The 17137-nt window shown below is 49.1% G+C and overlaps 2 protein-coding genes across 2 annotated transcripts in view; both read left to right on the top strand.

Annotated features, from left to right (window-relative positions):
* Nucleotides 1-16324, top strand: part of LOC128729094 (RYamide receptor) — a 49982-nt gene extending 33658 nt beyond the window's left edge. Inside the window, exons 4-7 of the mRNA XM_053822745.1 lie at nt 11986-12054; nt 12131-12368; nt 14576-14661; nt 16292-16324. Coding sequence (XP_053678720.1) covers nt 11986-12054; nt 12131-12368; nt 14576-14661; nt 16292-16324 — 426 coding nt within the window. The remainder of the gene's footprint in view (nt 1-11985; nt 12055-12130; nt 12369-14575; nt 14662-16291) is intronic.
* Nucleotides 1088-2772, top strand: LOC128729095 (pupal cuticle protein 36a). Its single transcript, XM_053822747.1, has 2 exons — nt 1088-1322; nt 2144-2772. Exons 1-2 carry the CDS (start codon nt 1088-1090, stop codon nt 2770-2772), a joined length of 864 nt encoding a protein of 287 aa, XP_053678722.1.
* Nucleotides 16325-17137: the final 813 nt, after the last annotated feature.

The following is a 17137-nucleotide window of genomic DNA, read 5'->3' as shown; positions in this document are numbered from 1 at the left end:
CCTTACTGTTGGCTGTTCGAAGCGATCGCCCCCCTTAAGATAAAGACCCATCTTCCACCGAACCCCCCATATTTCGGGCCTCTCTTCAGGTGAACTCTCGCTCGCTCACCTGCTTTGGGCGCGTTCACTTTCGTTCATTCTGTGCAGCCCTCCCCCCCCTTTTCGGAGTGCTCCCCCGGGAGGGCTTCTCTTTCACTCGCACGTGCAGCTTCCACCGGCACGAACGAAAGTTCATTTCGCGAACCAACCACACCAAACGGACCCCGTCGTGTGCCATTGCTGATGAGATTTTGTTTCCTTCCTCCCAAATCGCTTTCGTCTCCCCTCCCCCTCCCCCACCTCCCAGCTCACAACCTCTCTCTTCCTTTCTTCTGGTCGCCCCCACCCCCAGCCAGCCAGCCAGCATCACAACCCCCAGCGGGCGGTCACGGGAGAAGTTCACTTTTCATTTCACTGTGGGCCCATCTCTCCTGCTCTACCTCGCTCCCTTTCGCCGGCTCCCAGTGAAAAAAAAACACCCTGGGTCCGGGAGGTCCGGGAGCCGAAGTGAAACGGCATCAACCGCAGCGACGTGAACGAGAGGAGATACAACAACACACAACACAAAAAAAAAGGTATACACAACAATCATCACACCGGGGACAGGGACCCGACCGTTGTTGCGCTGGCGGTGGTGGCTCTTCTCTCGACCCCCCCCCCTCGTTCTCGTGGGACCCCGCGTGTAGTGGCTGGGGCCTCTTTTTTTTTGTTTTCTTTCCTCCGTTTTGTGCGTCTTGAAGCCGGCATCAAAAGGGTATAAATTGCATCGGCCGCGGCAAACGGATCATCAGTGAAGCATTTGCATCGATCAAACCAAGACCAAGCGCGTCTTCCGCAGCAGCAGCAGCAGCAGCAGCAGTTGTTGTCGTGTAGTTGCCGTGATTTACCCGCCCGGTTGCTCGTAGTTTCGCAGTTCGTGGCAAACGCCCGCCAGGACTCACGCCAAAAAGGACACACGCTCCTCGGAGGAGAAAAGAAACACAGAACAAAAAACAAAAAAACGCTCCACCTTCCCACCTGTAGCCGTATACGAGGTATAACGGGCACAATGAAGACGTTCGTGCTGTTGAGCTGTTGTTTGGTTCTGGCTTCCGCCCGACCGGAAGCAGGATACGCATACAATCGACCATCAACTGGCGGCTCGCACGGTGGCGGCTACGCATCCGGCGGTGGCGGCTCATTCACGTCCGGCGGCGGCGGCGGCGGTGGCGGTGGCGGTTACAGCGGTGGCTACACGTCCGGGGCTGGGGCCAGCTTCGGTGGTAGCGCCGGAGGATTCGGAGGTGTGTGTGTGTTACCCTTTACGCCATCCATTCCCTATCCTTCACCAGAGCGAAGCGGGTCCTTCCCGGCAGTTTTGTGTCCTCGATGAAGTTGCTCGCTTCCGGAGCGTGCCACCGATAAGTGCCGATAGTGGGGCTAGTGCGTACGGTGTAGGACGTGCTCGTGTTGCTGGTGCTTCGTGTGTATGTGTGTAACGGAACAGTGTGCGACCAGCAGGACATCCTGTTGGGTGTCGGTGCGTGGAAAGTGGTCGAAAAAAGGGAAAACCCCGCGTTTCCGTCGGGATAACGATTCCGTCGGGAAAAGACATCCGCATCGTTTCGTTCTGCACCTGACACGTAACGTGAGCGCACATATATATACACACAAACACACACACAGACACACCCAGGCATGCACCTTCGCCGTTCGGTTCGGTTTCTGCACCGCCCCACTGTATCGTCCTTATCGATGCCAACGCAACATCTACAATCAATGGCAGCTCGCCGAGGAAACTCGTCCAATCGCTTCAGAGCCCTCCAAAGAGTATTGGAGATTTTTGGCGCATTTTTCGTGCCGCTAAAAACCGCGCAAAAACGAAAGACTGCACACGTGAGCGCAACAAGCGACGAACCCGCGTTTCAGCGTTCCGATGGTTTTTGGACCACTTTCAGGAGTTCTCATCCTCATGAGCCTCCTACCACCCCCCGCCCACTAATTCACTTCCCCCCCCCCCCCTCCTCCCCACCCCCCTCGACCCAGCAACGCCAACACCGAGCAGCGTTTAATGAGATCACCTTCTTTTTTCGTTCCCTCGCTCGCGTGGTCCCCCTCTCTACAGGATCGTCCTTCAGCTCGAGCGGTTCCAGCAGCAGCTTCGGTGGTGCCGTAGGAGGTTTCAGCGGTGGTAACAGCTTCGGTGGTGGCGGCAGCAGCTTCGGCGGCGGTTCGTTCGGAGGCGGCTCCCAGCAGGCCATCATCCAGAAGCACATCTACGTGCACGTGCCGCCACCAGAGCCGGAGGAGGTGCGCGTCCAGCGCCCGCTCCAGTTGGCTGCCCCCCAGAAGCACTACAAGATCATCTTCATCAAGGCACCGTCGGCACCGTCCTACCAGACGCCGCAGATCCCGCTTCAGCCGCAGAACGAAGAGAAGACCCTCGTGTACGTGTTGGTGAAGAAACCGGACGACCAGCAGGACATTGTCATCCCGACTGCCGCCCCGACCCAACCGAGCAAGCCGGAGGTGTACTTCATCAAGTACAAGACGCAGAAGGAATCGTCGGTTGGTGCTTCGTCGGGAGGTTTCGCGAGCGCTGCTGGTTTCGGTGCCGACCTTAGCGGTTCGTTGGCTGGAGGTGATTTGGGAGGCCATGGTTCCCTCGTCGGTGGCGATCTTGGAGGGCATGGATCGGGTGCGACGGCCCCAGCTGCTCAGTATGGCCCACCTGGAAAGTCTGGCCCGTATTAAGGTGTGAACAGGATCGCCCTCAACGCGTCCCTTCACTACCACCAACCATCACCACCAACACCCATCCCCATCACTCGGCACAACCACGGGACCACGTAGCTAGTCGTACCACCACACTGAACGCCCTTCGTCCTTTCCCGCAGCCCGATGGAACCTGCCCCTTTCCCCCCCAGACCCCCTGCCGGATCTCGCTGCCCCGCTGAACGGTTTCAGCGCTGTTGTACATAGTTTCTAGCCGCTTCTACTCTAGCTTTCTTCGCTCTTCTCGAGCAGCGCCCTCTGGTGGCGACTTCAGCTGCCAGCACGATGCGCCCCTCAGCGAGCTAAACATCTTCTCCCCCGCTCAAGGGACGGGGGGACGGAAGGGGACGGGGGACGGAGGGTCCGACGACGAGGGGAGGCTGGGTTCCATACACCGGAAGTGGCCGGAAGTGGGTCCCAACCCGGAAAGGGGGTTCGGCGGGGATGGGAGGGATCGAAACAAAACTTCCTCCCGCGTAGACATTTCCGCCGACTCTTAGCGTGTTAAGGACAGTTTTTTTTTTTATTTTCTGTTTGACATAATCGCTTAAGTTTATACTGTTAACTATTCACTACGTTATTTTTGTACTTCTCGTTTTTCAAAATGCAAATTAAAAAAAAAACAACGGTGACAAATTTTGAAAAAACGAACCCCTCTTTGCTGTGTATGGCGTTTTCTTTTTTGTTTCTCTCTCTCTTTCTCTCTCTCTCACTTCCCATTTCATCCCCCACACTATCTCCATCAAACACACACACACACACACGCACGCACACACATCATCTTCGGGGATCCTCGGACAGGCGTCACCTCTCCTCCCACAAGCCCCGGGAAAGTGAACTCAACCCGAATCTTCCTCACCGCAGTTTCACCGATTCCGGTTTTGCTTTCTCGTCAAGTATGTAACACTGGGCCGTAAACACCCGCCGCCTCCTGCTCGATCACCCCCTCCCCCCCCCCCCCCGCCCTCCACCCTGAGGCTGGGATTTGGGCGTTTTTACTTTTACTTTCGTTCTGACGGGATCGCCTGGCTTGGCGGCTTTTATCGCTCCTTTTTGACGCGCCTGTTGCCGGGTGTCCACGCAACCGAAAGCGCCTTGAACGAAAGAAAGTGAATGGTACGGAGCGCGGTGAGATGAAGCGAAGGTAAGGGGTGGGTGAAAGAGATGACGGGGTGTTATGGAGCGATGCGACTTCCGGGAGTTTTGCGTTTCCAGCGATGATGTGGGCAACGAACAGCAAAAAAAAAAACGCACGAAATGAAACAACAATAAAAAACCACCTAAAACCCAACCCCAACGGGACGAGCCTCGGTGCACGTACCACTCACCTAATTGAGTGGTCAGTCGACCGTAATTGAGTGGTCGATTGAGTGCAGCCCAGCGTAATGCGGCCCCACGGACGGTGGCGATTGATTTTAGGCTCTCGTGGTTGGAGGATCTTGCGCTGAAACTGCCACGACGCAACCGCTTCCGTGATTGCTCGATCGTTTTGCTGTTGCGTCGATCCGGCGGGAAAGCGCGCCGGGGTTTTGGTGTCGTCATTTTGTTTTCTTTTTCCTCGCCACTTTTTTTTCTCTTTCGCCACTTTTTTACGCCCGCCTTTCCGGGGGGACGCTACGTCGTGGTGACTTCTTCACCTCACGTGGCGTGATCGTTGGTTTTGTGGCGCTTTTGTTGCTTCCTTCTTGGTGCTTCGCCTCAACCCTCAACCTGGGGGGGGGGTTGTTGTGGCTCCTTTCCCTTCCCACGCACCTCACCAACGCCCCGACCTCGCTTGCAGAGCCTTCCGGTTTCCCTTTCAAAAGGGTTCACATTGGTGGCGTGCTGCCATTATGTGACCTTTTCGCGTGTGTTTTCCCGTTCCTCGGGCATCTGCGGGCTCTCCACCTACTCTACACCTCCACCGAGGGCAGATATGCAAGACCAAACAATGCAGAAATTATCCGACCTTCCCGCACGATCGCCTGGATGACTCCACCGTACCCGCCACGGGAAAGTGTCTCTATCTAGAAGCAAGCGCTGGGAAAGCTCGTAAAACTTGATTGTGATCCGCTCATCTTCCGTCTTTCCGGCCCTTCCGGTAGTGCCATCATCGTTTAACCCCCACCAAACCACCTGCCCATCCCCGCCCACCCGCCAGCATTCAATTTAACGTCCCACATCGAGCACGCCCCGGGGCTCACTTTCCCAAGGTACCGCTAGTCTCGCGATCGTGATCAAGACGTTCCGTTGTGGCGAAGGGAAAGCCCCTCCCCCCCCCCCCCCGCGTGTGGTGGAGGCGGATAAGCTTTGGGTACCGTACCGATGGTGGAAACCTGCGGCACCTTGCACTTTTACTTTGTGCGCGTTGTGACCCTTTCCGGCGCAAAAGGGCGAAAAAAGCACAGAAAATGTCAGCCCACGTGGGTTTTGCTTTTTGGTTTTTCGCTCCTTGCTCCGATCCCACGTGGGCGCGTGAAATACCACCGCCAAAACTGACAGCAAACCCCCGCTCGAACGTGCTGCCCCCTGGCGGTAAAATGGTGAACTTTAGAAGCAACGTGCGTGCATTTTCCGTGCGCCTTTACGCGCGTTTTTGGGGCCCGAATTTGAGCGTGCTTCGAATCGACAACACGACCCGGGAAAAGCTACCCCTTTTTGCTGGGAGGGTGGCATTGCTGGCGATGCACACGCGGAAGAAAAGGCCCCACCTGCCAGCATAATCATCTGTGCACCGGTTGGGAAGGAAAAGCAACAACAGCACAAAAGCAACAAAAAATCGGCAACCACGACCACCTCTTTTTACCCAACAGTGGGGTGGATTGATGCGGGGGAACGGGGAGGGCGGGGGTGCTGGCAAAAGCGTGCCGGTAAGAGGAATGCGAGCGGCGTACATAAATAAATAAACGAAACAATCGCGATTACATGCCCCATCGTCGGGAGCATACATTTTGTGCTTTCGTTGGCACACGAATGGAAGAAAATCCGCTCGTGCCGTCTCGCTCACTCGCTTGCTCCTGCTAGCTCACTTGCACACCCCCTTTCGCGAGCCCAACACCGGCCGCATAATGGAAATTATCGCGCTCAATCTTTCCCAACCCCTTTCGGTGCGCCAATTTCCCAACCACTTCGTGAACCAAGCGTTGGAGAGAAGGAGGGGGGGGGGGGGTTAAAGTTGAGATGAATTTACCCCCCCCCCTTCTTCGGTGCACCCTTCCCCCCGTTCGGGAGGGTCACGAAATGCATCCCAGAGCCACTCCCGTCGTCGGGACACACATCGCGATTAGCCACAAGGCGTACTGGCAGGTGTGCACGTTTGAACCGTTTTTCCCGAAACGTTCAATGGCTCCGTGTCTGGGCAGAAGGTGCAGAGAGCATAAATTGGTGACTTCTTACACGGACCAAAGCCCCCGCTTGAATGGAGATAATTTTCGGGACGCCACGAGTCAGATAGTGCTATTTGCAGATCGTCGTTTTTTTTTTGGTGTGCTGCCGTTCGTTAACATGCGAGAAAACTTTCCCGCTCGAGCACGGTCGGTAAAAGAGGCGACCATTTTCCGGCACATCAAACATTGGGTGGGAGTTTTCACTCTGGAAATCCACACCCATCGCCGCAGCGCCGGAGTCACAGCTGCATAAGTCGAAACGTGCAAACAAAAGGGATCAGTTTCGCTATCGCTCGAGTTCGTGTGTCCTTGACACGTTAAATGAGGCATAAAAGGGTGAGATACACGACTGATGCTATTCATCGAGGACACTGGACGTCCTGAAAGCGACATTGTGTGCGCTATTTTATTTTGATTCTAAAAAAAAACCATTAGTTTAAAATCGAAAAAAGGAAGTCAGAAAGCTGGCTTCTTAGCTTTCCCGATCGGCAATGCGCCATTGAAACAAATATATTCTCATTACGATTACGCGACAGCAAGCGCAGTAATGTTTTAACTTCACCCGCCGGTGGATTTCTCGTGGTGGTTTTGGGTTTTCAGAGCCCTAGCCCTTCGCCGGTCGAGCACGCATTCCCGGATTCGTCGCGTAAAGGTTACTTGCTGCTCCGGTGAGGAGAGCGTGCGCAGGAAACATTGGCAACATAAATTAAACATCGTTACCCGTGAGCAGCGCCACAGACGGCCATAAATTAACTCCCAAAAACCCACCCCCCCCACACACACACACACACAAACGGGCGAATCGGCGCATTTCAGATGCAAGAATTTCACTCCACTTCGCAGTTGACCTTTTCGTTTCGAAAGGGGTTTTGCAAAAAAGGGGTAGCAAAATCAAGCGCATCTTTCGCTCGGTGGGGAAATGAAAGCAACAGTCCACCCCAACGGGTGCTATTTCGTGTGGCGATGTTGCGCAATCTCACGGGTGGGCTTTTTTTTGTTTTGTTTCGGCACTTTTTGGCGGTAACCCGATTAACGACACGCCAAAGAGTGTGGCTTCATTTTTTTGGCTGGGCAGTTGGGTGGATGGGGTTGAAAAATCAATCACGTACACCCTACGGGTAGTGCATTAAAGTGCATCGGGAGTCGGATGTGCGCCTTCGAGCGAGAGCCCGCTGGAAATGGCACCGAGAGGAAATCACCAAAATGAACGAGTGAGAAAGAGAGAGAGAGAGTGAGCGCGAACGAATGGAGGGCAAAAAGGGCGAAAACAGATTGCATGGGCCACGTTTATGCACCGCGATGGGTGATAAATTTCATTACCCGTTTCAGTGGGAGGATGGCAGCCCAGTTGCAGCACGCCATTGTGCTCGCGAGGATAATGCTAACCTTTCCGCGCTGTGGCCCCGGAATCGGATAAAGGCGTGATAGAATTACGCCGCGAGGAGCGCTCTCGAAAGGTGGGAGAAAAACACGGCACGTGGTAGGGTCGTTTGGTAAATTAAGATCGCACAATCTCCAACCCATCCACGGGGGTGTAGAGTGCCACCGGAATGCCACCCTTATCGGTCCATTATCGTTCATCTTTCTGGCTTCATGCCGGTTAGAGGGAGTGATTCGAAATGTGTCGCGTATGCTGCATGTTTGGGGGGTCAAAAAGGACTCCCGGGGGTCGGGAAAAGCGTGGGCTGGGGTGAGCCGGAAAATGGGTGGAGAAATAAAACAACAAACGAACCACCCATCATCCTGTCAGAACCGTCAACGACTAAGCCCGATGACATTTGCTGAACTAACTTTGCACAGTAGGAAAAGGCTGATTGGCATGGGGCGTTAAGTTTAGGGAACTATTTTGTTATTTTATAAACAAATGTCAGTGAAAATGAAGTCGTTTGTGCCAAGAGTTGAAGTCTTTTACCAACACTTTAAACAAAAAAAGCTCACCTGGTTGAACTTTTATGTTATGTTAATGAAAGCTCACAAAGCCTGATGCCTTTAGAAGGACATATTTGCTTTATCGATAAACCAACCTATGGATCGAAATGATCTCAAATTTAAACTTAAAAGTCAAATTCAAAATTTAATTTACATTATTCAATACCTATTTAACGTTTTTTTGAACATAAATGATGATTTGGTCACTTCCTTAATGATTCCATCTAATATGGAAGCTTTTGATCACTCAATCTTCTCATTTGTTCGCGCATTTTAGCATTAAAACATATTTGCAGCATACTTTAAAGCTCGTAACTGTGCAAATGAAAAACTCGGCTCAACAATTGTTCTAAAGTGCCCCAACGAAAACATGCAAATGCAAAACTTCTATCCTTTTCTCGTTTTTTCCAATGCTCAAAACTATTTAACAAAAAAAGAAAACTCAAACACAATGGGCTCCGTTGCACACCGATTGCCCACTATGCACCAGGACCACCGAAAGGACCATCAGAAGCTGCAGCAAATCCCTACATCCAACCACTCGAGCGGCGCTTTTAATTGTCCCTATTCCAAGCTCAACGACCCACTACGCCGGAGCACCGAGACGGAACTACCCGTAAAACATAATAACACTAAGTGCCATTATTGAATTATCTCCGCCCAAATTAAACGAAACGAGTGACCGAGAGTAGCTAGTTTTAACAGTGGCCCCTTTTTTCGTTTGTCCTTCTGCACGCGCACCGTACACCGATCATTTCGCAGCTTCTCTATCATCTCGCTTGAAGCACGTCTCGGTCGCTGGCTTCGACTGCAGGCGATAAAACCGACGACAAACCCAAACAGCGTGCAGTGGGAAGATGTGCACTGGGTTTCCAGGGCGTTATTATAGTTCGTAGTCGCTCACTTTGGGGCACTTTTATGAGCACACCGTTCGTGGACGCGTACGGCTCTATGAAGTCACCCTGGCAGGCGTAAATCTGGCGCAAGTTAGTGTACCCCGGCTGTCAACAGGTCCCGTAGCTCGAAAGCTGTCAACCTCACCGGCCGGCTGTCACGTTTCATTATCGCAAGACGAACGCCGTTAGCCCGTTGGGAGGCAAGCTTAGTGAAAAGTTTCGTCCTTAAAGGGCACTGCATTATGAACGTGTGACCTTGACGACACTTTGAAGCCCTTAGAGCCAGTGGAAACGCATGCCCAACAAAGGCTCGGTTTCTTGCAGATTAAAGTGTGCCAACCTGATGGTGAAGAAGCTCAACCGAGCTTGCATTTCATTTCGATTAGCCTGCGGGAGTTGATCCTTGACACGCACCCGGAACGAACAGCAGCGCCCTCTAGCGGGCACGAATTGTGAACGTTGATGCACGAGTTCCATTTCCGGCTCATCTCCGACCTGTTCCCCGGCTCATGTCGGCACGAAAATCTACCGTTCGGGGGAGGAAGGGGTGGTGTGGGTGGCTGGTGCAAGCAGAGGATTTGATGAAATAAATGCAAATGAATTTCGGGGCTTCGAAATGGGAACAGAATCGCATTCGCTCGGGGCAGCAAATTGCACATTCGCTCGGCTTGAACGACAGGGAGAGAGAGTGTGTGTGTGTGTGTGGAAGGGGGTGATTGAGGGGGGTTTGGGAAAGGGTCTCGTGACATTCTTCGTGCCCGCCCACCGTGCATTTTCCCCCATCGCAAGCCAATTTCCCGCGCCATCGCCAGGCAAAAAGAAGGATAAAATGGAATTGCTCGGTCGGGGCGGGGTGGGGCTGGCATGCGAACGGAAGCGGGGTGGATGGAACACTAAAAACAGAAGAAGAGGCAAATGAATAAAAAAAAAAGACGCGCCCCAACGAATCCGTTCCGCCCCGAAAGGTCGTACTTCATGTGGCAAACTCGGTTAGCCGATGGAAAGGAAGAAAAACGAGATGTTGCATGACGATGAAGTGTTAGGGCTTGCGGAGGGGGGAGGTAGGTGGGTTGGGTTGGGACGAGATAAAAGTGCAAAAGTGCAACGTTTCGTCCCATTTCTCGTTAGCTGATGCATCGTACAATATTATTTCCCTTTGGCTTGCTCCTCGCTCGTCGTGCGATCCCTTTCCTAGCCCCCAGCGCCATTTCCTAATAGTTAGCCATTTTCCTTTGTTGTTACCTTCGGTATGAGGAGAAGCCCTCCCCCCGCTTCCACCCGTGGAATCGCACATTCGGCTGCAGTTTCATCTATGCACTCAAATTGCACCCTTTGCGCCCTTGCGCCCGGTTCTTAGCTTATTATCAGTGCAACCTCAACCGTCGTTATCGGCGTGCCGGCCCTTGGGCGGATGGGAAAAGGGGCTAGCATTCTCTGCGCTGGTAGGAAATATGAATCTCATCAGCTCCGGCCCTTCTGCTGGGCTTCTCCCGGTTCGTCAGCACACGCGCGCGCGCGCGCGATTGCGGTTGATTTGCAATGCAAATGTCCTTCCGCCCTTTACGTGTGCATGGGGCACGAGTTTAGGGAGCGTATCCTTTCTCGATCTCGAAATTGCAATACCACCAGTTGGATCGGCCCCAATGTTAAACACACACACACACACATACCAGACAATGCGATACAATTTAATAAAGGCCACCTAATAAGTACAGGTAGATATTTATGTAACCACTTTTCCGGCTCGTTGCCAACGGAAAGGTTGGCCCTGGGTGGGTTGAAGGATGTACGGTAAATTTGGCCTCTCGATAAGCTTTTAAGGGATGATGGCAAGATTCGTACGATACTCCAGCTGCTGTTTCTGGGTCAAGTGGTTTCTCATCGAGCTGGGCTCTAGAGACATCTTTAACCCCCTAACGAATGATTCGAAGCTCCAAAGCGCCTGATGACGCGCATTAAAGAAGTATATTGCATCCCGATCCGCTTCAGTTCCGATGGGATTGATGTTAAAAATAAAAAACTGAAGAATTCATTTTACATCGCTCTATCAGTCTGTTAAGTCGAACGGTTTTTACTTAACGCACATTTAGGGACGCTCTACAGTATAAAAAAAAGAACATTTTCCTTACTCACTCGGCAGGGCACCTTGGGCCACTTGTTACCTTCGAAAAGTTCCCCCGTACGCTGTGAAAAGCGTGCCAAAATGGGGTGGAAAATGAACGAAAAAACTTCTACCGCCCGTCTGAGGGAGCACGCACTATAACGCATCGGCGCTAATGTTGTTTATCGTGGCAAAGAATTTACACGATATTTTCATTAGCGCGTAGGAAAAGCGCGGGAAAACTCAGCGCACCCGGCCATGGGGAACTTTCCGATGCTCATGGGTGGACTGGTCGGTGATCAACTTCGTGGCAAGGTGGTACAAAATGAAGACCATAAATTGTGAATATCACCGGTAGCCGTGGTAAGATGGCGTTTGAAAATTCCTGCTGACCTCGGTTTGCCATAGGGGTGAGAAAAATCGATCATCGAACGGCCGGAAATCCATCGGCACGTTCTTAGTGGAGAGAACGAAAGTTAATGCTACCCAGAAAATGGCTATCGAGACGTCCGATACGCCTACCAGATACTAAAAAGGATGCTTGGCTTGCATATAGTCCTGCATCAAGGCCGCTTTCATGTCACCCGCTGGAAAACATGAACACTAGTGCTAGGCTTTTATCGAATTACCCACTCTTCATTGCCGCTCGATCGATCGATGTTCAACCGCTAGTCTGATCATAATCCCGAGAGAAAGAAAGAGAGAGAGAGAGAGAGAGATCATTTTCCTTTTCAGTAGCTGGTTATAATGCGAAATAAAAAAACAAAGCTTGAAATAATAGTGCTCTTTATTATGCGAATTAAAAACAAACAAAATGCGCGATCCAACCGAGTCTGTTCTTGATTTTCGCTCACGAATCCTTTTGCTTTATTAAAGTCCTATTTTTATCTCCACTCCACAGATGATCAAGATGATGGTAACCGTGGTGATCGTGTTCACGATCTGCTGGCTACCGTTCAACCTAATAATGGTAAGCAAAAGGTCCCCTTTAGAGGTTCGCATGTTCACCCACTGACCTTCAATCTCACATCTCACCATCGCCGCAGCTCCTGAAACTCGAATCATCCTGGGAGTTACTGCCGTACTTCTGGTTCGCCTTCCACTGGCTGGCGATGTCTCACAGCTGCTATAACCCGATCATCTACTGCTACATGAACGCCCGCTTCCGCAGCGGTTTCATCCTGGTACTGCACGGTGTGCCGGGCCTACAACAGCTCTGCTGCTGCATCCGTCACTCGCCGCCCAACATCGCACGTAACGTTGGCTCCAGTGTGGCCCTCGCCGGTGAGATGAATGGCATCTACGGTGCCAGCGCACTGCGAAGAAAAGCGGGAGTGCGAGTTAGGTGCCACCCAGGATAACAACACACCACAAACTATGTTTTTCACCTGCTTCCGTTGTTGCCGTTTTGCTTCCGTTTGCCATGCGATTTTTGTCCCGCTCATGCTTGCGCTGCCCGCTTTTATGAAGAGGCGATGTTCTTGCTTTAGCTTTTGGTTTCGTTTCCCTGGTCGTTGCCAGGAGTCGAATTTAAACAATGAAATGTACCATATTTGCTGACTTTAACAAGTTGACTTTTAACAAGTTTGTATTATAAACAAAGCAGGGGATGTAGCCATTTGATTCGCAAAACACATACTCATACATAAGGCTTCATCTTAGGCTTAGTTTCTAGCAAAATTGCCATAAAGGATTATGGTTGACTCACAAGTCAGCTATTTTTTAGCAAAAAAGCTAAAAACCATCAAGAAAGATACCATACAATAACAATCCTAAAGAGAATCAAAATGAAGGCAAATACTGAACAAAACAGTTACAGAGAACTGACGTAATTATATTTCATCTAAATATTTGTTGAAAGCTATCCTTTCTGAGTTTCAAAGAACAAAGAGAGCACTTTCAGATGGCTCACTGTGTCCTTCTCGGTTCAGGACCAACAATTATTTATGTAGAGGATTTTTTGGTACCACTAAAGTGCCAGTAATCATAATCCAGTTAAGATAAATGGCATTTAAGGAGTACGGCTCAGAAAAATTCAGACTGATCTTATATTCTCTCAGAAGGTGTGTATCTCTAGCGATGTTTAACACACAGCACAATATCAAGATCGCTTGATATCTCTTTTACTCTCGCTAATGCTATTGAAGCTGGGCTATCTGTTGCACTTTTGTATGAGAATCAAAGGGTATCACACACAGAAACGAGCGTTTCATACTTCAATTACACTATCATAAAGTGCGAACATTTAAAATATCCATCACTGTAATAGTTAAGCATACACGCGCCGATCTCATTGCGAATGAATGCTCTATTTAGTGTAGAAAAAGTTCTCTCAAATGATGTATTAAAACGAGCATATAAGAAAACTTTTAAAGCAAGAAACCTGTTTTGTAACTCAGTGCGCTCGCAAAGCATCGGCCTTCTGTTGCTTTGGACGCCGAACCTGTCAAAAAAAATGAGAACAGGCTGAATGCAACAATACTGAAAGAGATGCTACCTTCAAAACTCTCCTAATTTCCGTCCTCGGGATGCTCATTTTGCGTTAGTCACTTTAAGATGGTCAAACAAACTCACACATGCTTGTCGATACAGTGTATGGTGTTGGTTTCAAGCAGCTATCAAGCAGACGTTCGCATTCTCTGATAATTATCATTTCATATTCAATTTCAAATCATATGCTTATCAGACAAATTAATGATCACAATCCTCATAGTTAAACAATAGGAGTACTTCGTATAAGGCGTGTTTGCGAATGAAACGTTGGGCCATCGAATGTACAATGTTTGCCCTAAATGAATGTCGGTTATTGTATTGCCTTGAATACCTTGAATAATTACTATTTGTCAAAATTGTGATAGTGCAATTGAACACTATACCATTTGTCATACAACAAATAATTTCACTATTGCCTCCGTGACAGTCCGTGATGCTGCATATTCTGGTGCATCTGTGTTCAAGCTAGTTTAAAAATTTACATCAATTTGAGAATCGAATTTCAATTTAATCGAATTAAAGATCTATATTTAGGTTCTCATAGAAAAAATCTTTAATACGCAGGCCAGTGTTCCCTAGATGTAAAACTAGCGAAGAGAGAAAAACAAACACTCAGCATAATAGAAGAACAATTGAATGTATGCCGGCGACGGCGCCTGTGTTTCTAGCGCATATTATTTTCGGTTTGCATTTTTCTATCTCGTGGATCATTTTTGCTACAACTGGTTTTAGTTCAATGAATTTTATCCATTTCATCTCTTACTTCCTGTTCTCACTGCTGTTGTTTGGTTGATCTTTTTATAGTAGCATTTACAGCAGTTTCAAGCGTTTGGCTGTTGGATGTTTTGTTTGAAATTGTTCATTGGTTTTTCCTTCTATACATTTGTTTATGAAAAACTAGTAGCAGAAATATATTACTCGACCAATTACTAATGGAAAAATCTGTTTCTTCCCTCGAATGGCGTTCAACCTGCACCGGACGGCGCGGTACTGGACAGGAATCGATGAAGTATCGCATTTGCATCGAGTTAACACATGTACCACGTACATAAGCACCAGAAGGAAACCCAACCATAGCGTACAGGTAAGAGCTAGGCTGCGCATAAACGGTTTTCGTGCAATTGTTTCAGTTCCGTTATATTCACGGTCTGCCTAACGCAAGCTTTTCTGTCCAAATTAACCGAGCACATCCTAAGAAGTATGTAGCACTGTAGAAAAAGTAGTGTTTGAAACGATTCAAATTATGGTTTTTTTTTTAAGATAACAGTATAGAGCTCTGACAGTAAGACTTCCTATGTACAAATAACGCAGTAAGATTCAACTGTATGCTTGCTGCAGGTTCCATCAAATACGAATACATTTCCTCGGGGGTGCGGTTTCGTAGCCTTGAGTTTAATGCGTTCTTATTTTATTTCCGGTCATGCATATGTCGTGTGAATAGTCACTTCAACTACAATAAACACGCTTCAGGAACACCTTCTATTCGTGTTATTTGCACAGTGATCGCTAAACCATGAAATGCCAGAACTACGCAATTTTTGCATTGAATGTATTTGCAAAGATCAAAGAGAGCATTTTCAAATGGCTCACTATCTCTTGCTCGGTTCATGACCAACAATTATTTAAGTAGAGGATTTTTTGGTACTTCTAAGAAACATCTATCATAATCCAGTTAACATATATTGCCCCTTAGAAGTACGACGCACTATAATTCAGACTAGATTTTATATTCTCTCAGAAGGTATGTATCTCTAGCGATGTTTAACAGACAGCACAATATCAAGATCGCTTGATATCTCTTTTACTCTCCCTAATGCCATTGAAGCTGGACTAGCTGTTGCACTTTTGCATGAGAATCAAAGGGTATCACACACAGAAACGAACGTTTCATACTTCAATGACACTCTCGTAATGTGTGTGTGCGTAAGCATGCATAAAGTGCGAACATTTAAAATATTCATCAGTGCAATAGCTAAAACTTTTAAAGCGAGGAACCTGTTTTGTAACTCAGTGCGCTCGCAAAGAATCGGCCTTCTGTTGCTTCACAAAGAATACAAACTGCTGTGATACTTGCGTTTCTTGGCGTTACATCGCATAAGGATTTGAAGGAGGGAAAGCGCGAGCAATAGCGTTACGTATTTTAATTTTTCGATGTGTTCATGCTCATTATCATCGTGTATGATAGAACGATTTGATACCGGAACCGCGGTACAGGTTTGCACTCACCCAAACAGACGTCTATAGAGTCATGTATGACAATAAATGTCGAATCAATAATTACTTGAATTTCACTACCTTTAATATAAATATGGCGACATTAAGGTACACTTCGAGCGCTTTAGTTTATTAATAAATGCAAGAACATTTAACAACTTACTCTGATGCACCATACACGCGTCGATCGTGTGCCCTATTAAAGCTATCTCCATTTCAACAAGAGCTTTTTCAAATGCTGCGAAAGCTCAAGTCACAGCATCATAAGCTGACAGCTTAACATCAATTAAAGTTATCAAATAGAGAAGAACAAATCAAACTCCGAATTTAATTTGGTGATTCCTTTATTGAAAAATAGATTTCCTTTTCGCTAATAGAAAAAAAACTTTAATACTCAAGTCAGCTCAGATCAATCAGATGAAAAACTGTTTTTCTAACGCATTTTATTATACGGCTACTTTGATCAATAATCCCACCGATCTCTTTCTCTTTCTTTCTAGGTGCAATCGACGGAGACGTCCCTGTTGCGGTGATACCAGCAGAGCTACGACTAGAGCGTACCCTTCGCTGGCCCCGTCCGGACGGTCACGAATGGTGGCGGCCGGCGGAAACGGCGCTGCCACCGGGCAAATGGCGGCCCGGACGAGGTCGGTGGAGATGGCGAGGATGTGCCGCACCAGCGGATCGAGATGATCATCCTGGAGACGAATGAGGAGCCCGACGAGGGTGCAGACCTTAGGACTACGCAGCTGCAACAGGCAGGACAGCAGCAGCACCAGCAGCAGCAGTAAGCACTAAGCGAAACCGGCACAAGATAGCCGTCCAGCGGCAGGTTAATAAGGAAAGCCATTCTGGCCGATTAGGGATTGAGCTTTCTGTTTCGAGGTCGAAGGGCACGAGTGGGTTCTATGGCGTGCAATTAATTGAACAACCGAACACAACTCTGCCCCTGCTCTTCGCGGACCGTCTCCACGTACGCAGGGGCCATTAATCATTTGCAATGCCGAATAAAAGCGCCATTTTCGCAGCCGCAGGCTTTTAGAGCCCTATGATCGGGAAGAGAATGAAAGGACAGCAAAGGTCTCGCGGAGGAGGACGGTGACATCCGCCTGATGCTGACAGGTGAACAGTCCAGGAAAAGACACACACGCACGCACTCCGAGCTAACATCGATCAATCTATCGGTGTCGGTATGGAGTCAACTTTAAATCCGTACGGACAATATGTCTCGGCAAGCGAAGGGCTCCAGAAGGGCCTACCGCCTGTTGCCGCCCTAAGCCATGCTATCAATTCAACCCTTCTCGGAGACGTATAAATAAGCTTAATACTCTCTCGTTCGCAATTAG

This window comes from Anopheles nili, chromosome X (genome assembly GCF_943737925.1).
Source record: "Anopheles nili chromosome X, idAnoNiliSN_F5_01, whole genome shotgun sequence".
Classification (NCBI taxonomy): Eukaryota; Metazoa; Arthropoda; class Insecta; order Diptera; family Culicidae; genus Anopheles; species Anopheles nili.
Note: the sequence above shows the minus strand (reverse complement) of the source record. Positions and strands in the feature narration are given on the sequence as shown.

What these genes read in the sequence shown, in the direction of transcription:
- LOC128729095 (XM_053822747.1), top strand. Translation starts at nt 1,088, where the DNA reads ATGAAGACGTTCGTGCTGTTGAGCTGTTGTTTGGTTCTGGCTTCCGCC. An exon ending in TAGCGCCGGAGGATTCGGAG is followed by an intron (nt 1,323 to 2,143) that starts GTGTGTGTGTGT and finishes CCCTCTCTACAG; the next exon opens with GATCGTCCTTCAGCTCGAGC.